Below are 12474 nucleotides of genomic sequence, written 5' to 3'. Positions count from 1 at the left end.
GAGTTGCACATGTGTCTAATTCAACAACATGTCGGTTCTCTGAACCATTCATCTACAATCTCTAACAATGCCTAGAAGAACATTCATCGTAGCACTGCTCAACGATCCACGTATCAGCTCTATGCACACAGTGTTGACGCGCCTGCCGGCACGATCCGCCATCTTGGAACTGAAGGGCAGAAGTGCTCACCAGGAGGCAGGTAGGCAGAGCTCCAGTAGCGTCCTCTCTCCCCAGAGGTCGAGAGACGAATGAGTTACGGAATTCGTAGAAAACGTTCTTGTCGACAACAGCTGTTCAGAGCTCGTTTCACACTGTACAACATAGAAAGTTGCTACTTCTTGTCATGCTTTCCTCACAGCAGTGAAGAAATCACGACCTCGCTCGCTTTCAACTGTCTAGAAGGTGACGGCACTGACAGACTATCCAGACAGAGTCCTTCGACTTCTAAAATTTCATTAAAATAATCGAGACGTTGTCGCTCTGTCATGCGAATTCATGGAACTGACTTTGCCCATTACACATTGCATCCAGTTGGAAAAGTATACTAAGCTTGTTTACTTATGCGCTTACCGTCTGTCACATGCACAATGTTATTTCTTTGCGGACGAATTCATTACGCAAATTCTTTATGATGCAGTTATAAACAACCAAATTCCTCGTGGAATGCTCACTCATTCTTGTACCTAAGTCACAGCGTTGAATAGCCCTTGTGGTTTAGCGCTTCTTTTTTATAATAATAATAATAATAAATGTACCTAAGTCATCTGTTAGTGACTTGATAAAGCCCAGTGTGTCGGCGATCCGTTGTCAATAAAGGATCACATTATACTGCTTAAGTGTTTATTATCCGGTCAAGAAAGTTTCTGGGTCACATCCCTGCCAACGATTACAAAATAAATACCGTTCAGCGGTTTCCTAGGCTCATGTCTGCAGATACAGCACATTCCTCATTGGTCAATTCAATTTCTACTGGACATTCATTGGTAATTTCTCAACTATTGCAACTGCACTCGCTCAACTTCATAAAAAGGTTTCATTTGATTGAACCAGTTTTCAGGAAAAAGCAGCCTCGTTGTTCAAGAATAGATTAACATCATCCCTTGTTCTTCAGTACCCAAAGAGTTCACGTTGACCGTTACTAACAGCACAGTCAGTCCCGATGCCATCTTGTCACAAGAGTCGAATGGTGAAAACAAACAGGCTAAGAGATGTTTTCTTACCTAAAATAATTCTAAACAAAGCCGACAAAATGGCTTTGTGAAACAATAGATGGCCATTGTCTTAATTTGGACATTAGACCATATAAGGGATACAATATACCAGCCTTCACTCCAAACCAACAGATACAGATACTAATGCCGGAAAAAAAATCCCCTCCAGTACCAACAATACCACCAGTCCGATGACATTTTTCTTTGCAAATATACAGGGTCTAAAGCCAGCAACAAACAACAAAATACCTTTCATCCGTGGACTGCTTGCAGAGGCAAATGCAATGTTCGCGGCTTTCACTGAGACCCACATAAAGGATTACTTGGACAACGAAATATGGATCCCAGGTTACAACCTATACAGATGTGACAGAGTGAACAACAAAGGGAGGGGGGGTTAGCCTGTACATCGCAGAGTCACTTGTTTGCACAGAACTGCTTAATGCCTCAAATGATGTAGTGGAAGTTTTAGCAGTAAAGATCGAGAACCAAAACCTAGTCATTGTGGTAGTCTACAAGCCTCCAGATGCAACGTCCCAGCAATTCCAGGAACAGCTGTTAAAAATTGACCACTGTCTGGAAAATCTGCCAGCTCCTGCCCCCCAACATCTTGCTCCTGGGGGATTTCAACTTAAGGCACCTAAAATGGAGGAATATAGCAAATAATGTTGTTGCAGTAATATCACCAGGAGGCAGCTCTGACGAGCACTCACACACACACGAGCTTTTAAATCTCTGCACAAAATTCAATTTAAACCAGCAAATAATAGAGCCTACTAGACTGGAGAATACACTAGACCTCATCTTCACTAACAATGATGATCTGATACGAAATGCCACAATATCAAAAACAATATACTCAGATCACAACATAATTGAGGTTCAGACATGTATGCGCGGAGCCCCAGACCGATATAATGAGATTAGTCACGAGGGAGCCTTCACCAAATTCAACTTCAATAACAAAAACATAAAGTGGAACCAAGTAAACCAAGTCCTAACCGATATAAGCAGGGAAGATATACTAAGCAACACAGACCCCAACTTATGCCTAGAACAGATTGACTCGGTGGCACTCGATGTATGCACAAGGCTTATTCCTCTAAGAAAAAGGAGGAGTAGATGAAAAATAGAAAGAGACAGGCACTCCCTTTACAGGCAACGGAAAAGAACAACAGAGCGGCTAAAAGAGGCCAATGTATCTGAAATGCGTAGGGAGTCACTGATGTATGCACAAGGCTTATTCCTCTAAGAAAAAGGAGGAGTAGATGTAAAATAGAGAGACAGGCACTCCCTTTACAGGCAACGGAAAAGAACAACAGAGCGGCTAAAAGAGGCCAATGTATCTGAAATGCGTAGGGAGTCACTGGTCAGAGTAATAGCAAGTATCGAACTTAAGGTAAAGGAATCTTATAGGAGTCAGGAATCGCGGGAAGAACTAAAAGCCATAAATGAAGTCGAAAGAAACCCAAAGTATTTCTTTTCCTAAGCCAAATTAAAGTCGAGAACAACGTCCAGTATTGGGCCCCTACTTAAACAAGATGGGTCCTACACAGATGACAGCAAGGAAATGACTGAGTTACTCAAGTCCCAATATGACTCAGTTTTTTGCAAGCCACTAACCAGACTGAGAGTCGAAGATCAAAATGAATTTTTTATGAGAGAGCAACAGAATTTGGTTAACACAAGCCTGTCTGATGTTATCCTGACGCCAAATGACTTCGAACAGGCGATAAATGACATGCCCATGCACTCCGCCCCAGGGCCAGACTCATGGAACTCCGTGTTCATCAAGAACTGCAGTTCTTGATGAACAGACATAGCCCCACTCCACAAAGGGGGCAGTAAAGCAACAGCAAAGAACTACAGACCAATAGCACTAACATCCCATATCATAAAAATCTTTGAAAGGGTCCTAAGAAGCAAGATCGCCACCCATCTAGAAACCAATCAATTACACAACCCAGGGCAACATGGGTTTAGAACAGGTCGCTCCTGTCTGTCTCAACTATTGGATCACTACGACAAGGTCCTTTATTTGCACTAGAAGACAATAAGAAGGCAGATGTAATATATACAGACTTTGCAAAAGCCTTCGACAAGTGTGACCATGGCGTAATAGCGCACAAAATGCGTGCTAAAGGAATAACAGGAAAAGTTGGTCGATGGATCTATAATTTCCTCACAAACAGAACACAAAGAGTAGTAGTCAACAGAGTAAAGTCCAAGGCAGCTACGGTGAAAAGCTCTGTTCCACAATGCACAGTACTCGTTCCCATCTTGTTCCTCATCCTCATATCCGACATAGACAAGGATGTCAGCCACAGCACCGTGTCTTCCTTTGCAGATGACACCCGAATCTGCATGACAGTGTCTTCCATTGCAGACACTGCAAGGCTCCAGGCGGACATCAACCAAATCTTTCAGTGGGCTGCAGAAAACAATATGAAGTTCAATGATGAGAAATTTCAATTACTCAGATATGGTAAACATGAGGAAATTAAATCTTCATCAGAGTACAAAACAAATTCTGGCCACAAAACAGAGCGAAACACCAACGTCAAAGACCTGGGAGTGATCATGTCGGAGGATCTCACCTTCAAGAACCATAACATTGTATCAATCGCTGCTGCTAGAAAAATGACAGGATGGATAATGAGAATCTTCAAAACTAGGGATGCCAAGCCCATGATGACACTCTTCAGGTCACTTGTTCTATCTAGGCTGGAATATTGCTGCACACTAACAGCACCTTTCAAGGCAGGTGAAATTGCTGACCTAGAAAATGTACAGAGAACTTTCACGGCGCGCATAACGGAGATAAAACACCTCAATTACTGGGAGCGCTTGAGGTTCCTGAACCTGTATTCCCTGGAACGCAGGCGGGAGAGATACATGATTATATACACCTGGAAAATCCTAGAGGGACTAGTACCGAACTTGCACACGAAAATCACTCACTACGAAAGCAAAAGACTTGGCAGAATATGCAACATCCCCCCAATGAAAAGCAGGGGTGTCACTAGCACGTTAAGAGACCATACAATAAGTGTCAGGGGCCCGAGACTGTTCAACTGCCTACCAGCAAACATAAGGGGGATTACCAATAGACCCCTGGCAGTCTTCAAGCTGGCGCTGGACAAGCACCTAAAGTTGGTACCTGACCAGCCGGGCTGTGGCTCGTACGTTGGTTTGCGTGCAGCCAGCAGTAACAGCTTGGTTGATCAGGCTCTGATCCACCAGGAAGCCTGGTCACAGACCGGGCCGCGGGGGCGTTGACCCCCGGAACTCTCTCCAGGTAAACTCCAGGTAAGCATCCTGTCAGGATTTACACTCATCACTTACTTCAGTTGTCAGTGTTCACTACAAAGAAATTTCGGAAAACCTAGTAAAATATTTATTAATGTCAATAATGACAACCGTGAAATTTATTATGTCACTGGTAAAGTAAATGTCGCTGCAGATGTCTTGTTTAGGCATATCAGTTTGTCAGCAGTGATGACTTGTTCTTCTTTGAGTCTAACGTTGATATATTTGTTAGACTGTGATTTAATTCCTGAACAGAAATAATAGCAACTTTCAGATCAAGCCACTTGTACCTATGAAGAATTTAATAATCAATGAAGTAATGTTGTGACGAGTTGTTAGACTACTGGATCCTGTTAAATATGTTCTGCAGACAGTGATTCTTACGTCCTTGGTATCTGCTGCCCTGAAGCAAGTCCAAGATAAAGATGGTAATGTCTGCCTGCACGAGTCAAGTTGTTGTGGTGGAACTTCCCACAGATCTCACAGTAAGTGGAAAAAAAACAAGACTTGTTTGTGGAGATCTTAGCAGTTGGATTTATCACTTCTTATAAATATAATAATGTATAATTTATCTCTTGCCTTACCTGTTACTTAGTTGTGAATCAAACACCAATATAAGTAGAGTTAATGGACATTTTACTGTTTCTGTTCTTTATTATAGCTAGTTCACACTAGTGAAAATTGACTTCTGGATCTCTGAATAAAAGTGAATAGTAATATAGCTATTACTGCTAGAACAATTATTACCAAGACCATATAACTGATTAATGTTTTCCATGTATACAGATATCATGCAAACAACACCTTACATAATTTATATAACATTGTATGAAGTCATTACTTATAAGGTAAGTGATCGCAAGATATAAGTAGAATACTGTAATTAATAAGTACTTGCCCTTGGATAATTGTTGAGTTTGTTTGATGAACATCAGTTACTGTGGGGTTAACAATGATGCCGCCAGTAAATGATGTGTTGTTAACAAGACTGTCAGACACTGAGATGTTAGTGATGGAGTTACTCATAGTGGAGTTGACGAGGTTCATCAGAATCTCAGGACAGCCATCAATGGACAAGGGAAGAGGAACAGGTGATCCTCCGCCTCGCATAAACTTACCAACAGCTAAACAAATGCTGAAAACAAAGGAAGTGACGAACCCCGTGATGGCGCCCTGAAAAAAAGACTGATGTTAACAAATTTTTCACTGCTTAATAAATCTGCAAAGTGGTAACTTATACGTACACACACACACACACACCACACACACACACACACACACAGACACACACACACACACACACACACACACACACACACACACACACACACACAGGCTAGTGTGAAGGCGGCGTTGCCAAGTGTCACCCAAGATTTTAATAAAGTGAAACAATAGTGTGACCAGTGAAAGAAATACAGTGAATAGGGTACATTATTAACGAGAAGAAATTGAGGTGGATCTAGCCAGGACGTACATCGAGCTGGATCTACCCAGGACGTCACATCGACCTGGACAATCTACACTGCTACAGCTGCAATACAAGTACTGTATCACCTATGAGTGGTTGTTTGGGTGTGGGGTCCAGGTTCCAATTTAACCGCCAAGCTGAATGTGAATGGTCTAACTCTCATAGCACGATAAAGAATAGGCACTCAAGTATTCAATAAGGTTTAGCAAATGGTAATCCATTGAACAAGGCGATTAAGTCACTATAAGCAGGCGATATAGGCAACACTGCAAGGGAGTCAGGTCACATAGGTTGTGGACACAAGGACAACTGAGAATCTACATTACACTCCAAGCACAAGCCACCTACTTTTCAGACACACAATAATTCCACACATAATTCGACACATAATTACACACACACACACACACACACACACACACACACACACACACACACACACACACACACACACACACACACACACATACACACACACACACCCACATACACCCCCCCCACACACACACACATACACACACCCACATACACACACACACACACACACACACACACACACACACACACACACACACACACACACACACACGCACACACACACTGTAAGTGCGGTAAATCCCAGGAGGTTGGTCAGGTCACAAGAAGGTGTGGGCAGCCAAGGACCACTGAGACTTACCTTAAAGCACAAGCCACCTACCTTTCAGTACATAATAAACCCACACATAATTCCACACACAATTACACACAAAATTACACACACACACACACACACACACACACACACACACACACACACACACACATCCAGACACACACACACTCCCCCCTCACCACCGACATCTCACTACTTCCCCTGATCCATCACCTCCCCCATTCACCCCAAACCCTCCCCACCCCTCCCCACTCAGCTCCCAAATAGCCACAGTTCCTCCACTACTTCCCCCCCCCCACACTCTGACACACACACTACTAACCTAACATACAGAACTACATAGGTTTCCCACTCTGAGGCAATCAGGATAAAACAAAAATGGGTTGCCAGAGAGCAACAAGAAAAACCAAGGGACAGGAGGAGGAAAATGCAAAGGAAGATTGGGCAGCAGAGCTCATAAAAAGGGATCATGAATGGGAAAAGAAACTAGAAGAACTTAGCATGAGAATGGAAGAGAGGATAGATATGGAAAGCAGGAAGTGGGAGGTGCATGTCAAAACAGCAGAAGCTAGGATACAGAGTTTAGAAGAGGAACTGAAAAATCTGAAACAGCATAAAGAACTAAAGAACATTTTGGGATTGACATCAGAGACTGCTACCTCAGCCACAAATAAGGGGACTGTAGGGAAAGAAGGGGCACAACTGCATGGAGATGCTCTATCAGAGGAGACTGTAGCAAATGAAAGAGCTAAGCTTTATGTGGAGGCCCTAACAGACAACAACAGAGCCCAAGGAAAGCCGAGAAGGGAAAATGACAGGCCACTGAGCCCAAGTACATTAGCCAGTGAAACTGATGAAAGGAAAGCTGCAGTGGAGGAAACCAAATTAAATGAGGGGATACACAGGGATATGCAGTGGGAGAATGAAAGGGTGAGGTCAGTCTTTGTGTATGGGCTCCAGGAAGTCGAAGGGGAAACATATGAAGCAAGAAAACAAGGGGAAAAAAAAGCAATTGAAAGCATCATGAAAGCAATAGGAGAAGACGATATGACCCAGCTGGAAAATTTTCGGAGAATAGGGGGGTTTGTAAAAAAAAGAACCCGGCCAGTGAGAGTGACCTTCAAGGCAGAAGCAACTCGGACCAGGATACTGCAGGAGAAAGCACGATTAAGGGACATGACGGCATACAGGAGGGTGTATCTCGACCGCGACAGAACACAAGAAGAAAGGAAGAAACTGAGAGAGATGGTACAAAGGCGAAAGGAGGAAAGAGAGGGGATGGAGAAGACAGACAGGAGATCCCAGACCCAGGAAGAAGATCTAATACAGCCTCCCTCACAACTTTCTATAGAAGCCTCCCAACCAGGTCAACCCCAGTGCAACCAAACACTCTAAATCAAAACACCCATGCCACATCCAATGCCCCCACCCACTACATTACAAACTTCACCCCCACAGCAACAACCCATAGTTCCTTACCAGGTCTCCCACTTCCCCAACCCCAATATACTTCCCAGACTACAGTCTCAGAAAAGAAGTTGAAGGTGTGGTATACAAATGCAGATGGAATAACAAACAAGTATGAGGAGTGGCACGAAAGAATCAAAGAGACATCCCCAGACATAATAGCACTCACAGAAACAAAACTCACCAGAATAATAACAGATTCAATCTTTCCATCGGGATATCAAATCTTCAGGAAAGACAGAGGGAGGAGAGGGGGAGGAGGAGTTGCACTGCTCATTAAAAACCAGTGGGGTTTTGAGAAAATGGAAGGAATGGATGGCATGGGCGAAAGGGACTACTTAGTAGGAACAATCCAGTCTGAGGGACATAAGGTGATAATTGCAGTAATGTACAACCCACCACAGAACTGCAGGAGGCCAAGAGAAGAATACGATGAGAGCAACAGAGCAATGATCAACACACTAGCCGAGGTGGCCAGGAGAGCACACATGGGGGGAGCAAAGTTACTAGTTGTGGGTGATTTCAATCACAAGGAGATTGACTGGGAAAACCTGGAGCCCCATGGGGGTCCCGAAACATGGAGAGCCAAGATGATGGATGTGGTACTGGAGAACCTCATGCATCAACATGTTAGAGACACTACCAGAGAGAGAGGAGAGGATGAACCAGCAAGGTTGGACCTTGTATTCACCATGAGTAGTTCGGACATCGAGGGTATCATGTATGAAAGGCCCCTGGGAGCTAGTGATCATGTGGTTCTGTGCTTCGACTACATAGTTGAGCTCCAAGTGGAGAGAGTAGCAGGAATAGGCTGGGAAAAACCAAACTACAAAAGGGGGAACTACTCAGGCATGAGGAACTTCCTTCAAGACATTCAGTGGGAGAGGGAACTGACAGGAAAACCAGTACAAGAAATGATGGACTATGTAGCAACAAAATGCAAGGAGGCAGAGGAGAGGTTTGTTCCCAAGGGAAACAGAAATAATGGGAAGAACAGAACGAGTCCTTGGTTCACCCAAAGGTGTAGGGAGGCAAAAACTAGGTGTAATAGAGAATGGAAAAGGTACAGAAGACAGAGAACTCAGGAAAATAAAGAAATCAGCCGAAGAGCCAGAAACGAATATGCACAGATAAGAAGGGAGGCTCAGAGACAATATGAAAATGACATAGCATCAAAAGTAAAGACTGACCCGAAGCTGTTGCACAGCCACATCAGGAGGAAAACAACAGTCAAGGACCAGGAAATCAGACTGAGGAAGGGTGATGGGGAATTCACAAGAAACGACCGAGAGGTATGTCAGGAGCTCAACACAAGATTTAAAGAGGTATTTACAGTGGAAACCAGTAGGACTCCAAGAAATCAGAACAGGGGGGCACACCAGCAAGTGCTGGATGAGGTACATATAACCAAGGAGGAGGTGAAGAAGCTGCTATGCGAACTTGACACCTCAAAGGCGGTGGGACCAGACAACATCTCTCCATGGGTCCTTAAAGAGGGAGCAGAGATATTGTGTGAGCCATTAACAAAGATCTTCAACACATCATTTGAAACTGGGCAACTCCCTGAGGTATGGAAAATGGCAAATGTAGTCCCAATTTTTAAAAAGGGAGACAGACATGAGGCACTAAACTACAGGCCTGTATCTCTAACGTGTATAGTATGCAAGGTCATGGAGAAGATCATCAGGAGGAGAGTGGTGGGGCACCTGGAAAGAAACAAGTGTATAATTGACAACCAGCACGGTTTCAGGGAAGGAAAATCCTGTGTCACAAACCTACTAGAGTTTTATGACAAGGTGACAGAAGTAAGACAAGAGAGAGAGGGGTGGATCGACTGCGTATTTTTGGACTGCAAGAAGGCTTTCGACACAGTTCCTCACAAGAGGTTACTGCAAAAGCTAGAGGACCAGGCACACATAACAGGAAAGGCACTGCAATGGATCAGAGAATATCTGACAGGGAGGAAACAACGAGTCATGGTACGCGACGAGGTGTCAGAGTGGGCGCCTGTGACAAGCGGGGTTCCACAGGGGTCAGTCCTAGGACCTGTGCTGTTCTTGGTATACGTGAACGACATAACGGAAGGGATAGACTCAGAAGTGTCCTTGTTTGCAGACGATGTGAAGTTAATGAGAAGAATCGAATCGGACGAGGATCAGGCAGGACTACAAAGAGATCTGGACAGGCTACAAGCCTGGTCCAGCAACTGGCTCCTTGAATTTAACCCTGCCAAATGCAAAGTCATGAAGATTGGGGAAGGGCAAAGAAGACCGCAGACACAATATAGTTTAGATGGCCAAAGACTGCAAACCTCACTAAAGGAAAAAGATCTGGGGGTGAGTATAACACCGAGCATATCTCCTGAGGCGCACATCAATCAGATAACTGCTGCAGCATACGGGCGCCTGGCAAACCTACGGATAGCGTTCCGATACCTCAGTAAGGATTCGTTTAAGACTCTGTACACCATCTACGTCAGGCCCATACTGGAGTATGCAGCACCAGTTTGGAATCCACACCTAGTCAAGCACGTCAAGAAATTAGAGAAAGTGCAAAGGTTTGCAACAAGACTAGTCCCAGAGCTACGGGGATTGTCCTATGAAGAAAGGTTGAGGGAAATCGGCCTGACGACACTGGAGGCCAGGAGGGTCAGGGGAGACATGATAACGACATATAAAATACTGCGCGGAATAGACGAGGTGGACAAAGACGGGATGTTCCAGAGATGGGACACAGACACAAGAGGTCACAATTGGAAGTTGAAGACTCAGATGAATCAAAGGGATGTTAGGAAGTATTTCTTCAGTCATAGAGTAGTCAGGCCATGGAATAGCCTAGAAAGTGATGTGGTGGAGGCAGGAACCATACATAGTTTTAAGGCGAGGTATGATAGAGCTCATGGGGCAGGGAGAGAGAGGACCTAGTAGCAATCAGCGAAGAGGCGGGGCCAGGAGCTGTGACTCGACCCCTGCAACCACAAATAGGTGAGTACAAATAGGTGAGTACACACACACATACATATATATATATATATATATATATATATATATATATATATATATATATATATATATGTATATATATATATTTATATATATATATATATATATATATATATATATATATATATATATATATATATATATATATATATATATGTCGTGCCGAATATGTAAAACTGGTCAATTAGCAAGAACTCATTTAAAATTAAGTCCTTTCTAAAATTTTCTCTTATACGTTTAAAGATATATTTTTTTCATTAATGTTGATGTAAAAATTTATAATTTTGCACCAAAAGGAACTTACAAAACTTACCTAACCTTATTATAACAAGAACAATTTATTTTAGCCTAACCCAACTAAATATATTTTAGATTTGTTTATAATAATTTAATACTAAACAAACACAGTGAAATATATTTTTTTCGAAAGGTTCAGAATGATTTTGGCGAAATTATTGTATACACAAATTTTCACTTGTCCTTCAGAATATGCAAAACAACCACTCTGAAAGAATAGAGAAATTCCAAGCGCTTTCGTGACTACTCACATTATCAAGGAACTATGAAAGTAAAGCATCCAAGGAAGCTATATAAGGGGTCAGGCCAGCACCTCACTATCAGATCCCACAACGGTTAAACACCTGACGCGCGCCGGCCCAACTGGACAGGTCCTTTGCACAACAACTAACAAACTATTCTACCCAAGAAAATTTTAAAAATTATTATTTGTCCAGTGTATTATTAAATTCTTCCCAAATTCTATTAATTATAAATGGATCTAATTTATATAAACCAAAGGAAATATTCATATTATTGTCAAAACTGCTTTTTATGAAACAAGATTCAATTATATTAATGTCGACCATGGACTTGCTTGATACTACTTTCTCAACTTTTTGAAAATCAATTGGATGGTTAAAATCTCTTACATGAATAAATAAAGCATTGGAATCTTGTCCAGTTCTAATGCTATATTTATGTTGTTTTAATCTTAGTTCGAGATTTTTACCAGTTTGACCGTAATAAACTTTATCGCAAATTTTACAAGGAATCTTATAGACACATCCATCAGCATTTTGGGGGGAATTCTTTATCAAAAGTTTTTTTTACTGTATCAAGATTTTTGAATACAACTTTAATATTAAAAGTCTTGAGAAGAGAAGGCATATCAACCAAGTTTTCATGGTAAGGGAGAACCAACATATTTTCAGTTGAATAAGGCTGGTTGTCCCTTTTTGGATTGTAAAAAGTATTTCTAGCAACTTTAAAAGATTTATCAATTATATTTCTTGGGTATTTTAAATCATTTCCTATTTCATAAATTTTGGATATTTCCTCATCTATGAACTCAGGACTACAAATTC

The 12474-nt window shown here is 42.4% G+C and overlaps 1 protein-coding gene across 1 annotated transcript in view; it reads right to left on the bottom strand.

Moving 5' to 3' along the window:
* The window catches only part of LOC128695544 (sodium-coupled monocarboxylate transporter 1), a 330002-nt gene that overhangs the window by 39538 nt on the left and 277990 nt on the right, over positions 1–12474 (bottom strand). The window contains exon 9 of the mRNA XM_070093458.1: positions 5420–5694. Coding sequence (XP_069949559.1) covers positions 5420–5694 — 275 coding nt within the window. The remainder of the gene's footprint in view (positions 1–5419; positions 5695–12474) is intronic.

The sequence above is a fragment of the Cherax quadricarinatus genome, chromosome 42, assembly GCF_038502225.1.
Source record: "Cherax quadricarinatus isolate ZL_2023a chromosome 42, ASM3850222v1, whole genome shotgun sequence".
NCBI lineage: Eukaryota > Metazoa > Arthropoda > Malacostraca > Decapoda > Parastacidae > Cherax > Cherax quadricarinatus.
This window is presented reverse-complemented; position numbering and strand designations above follow the sequence as displayed.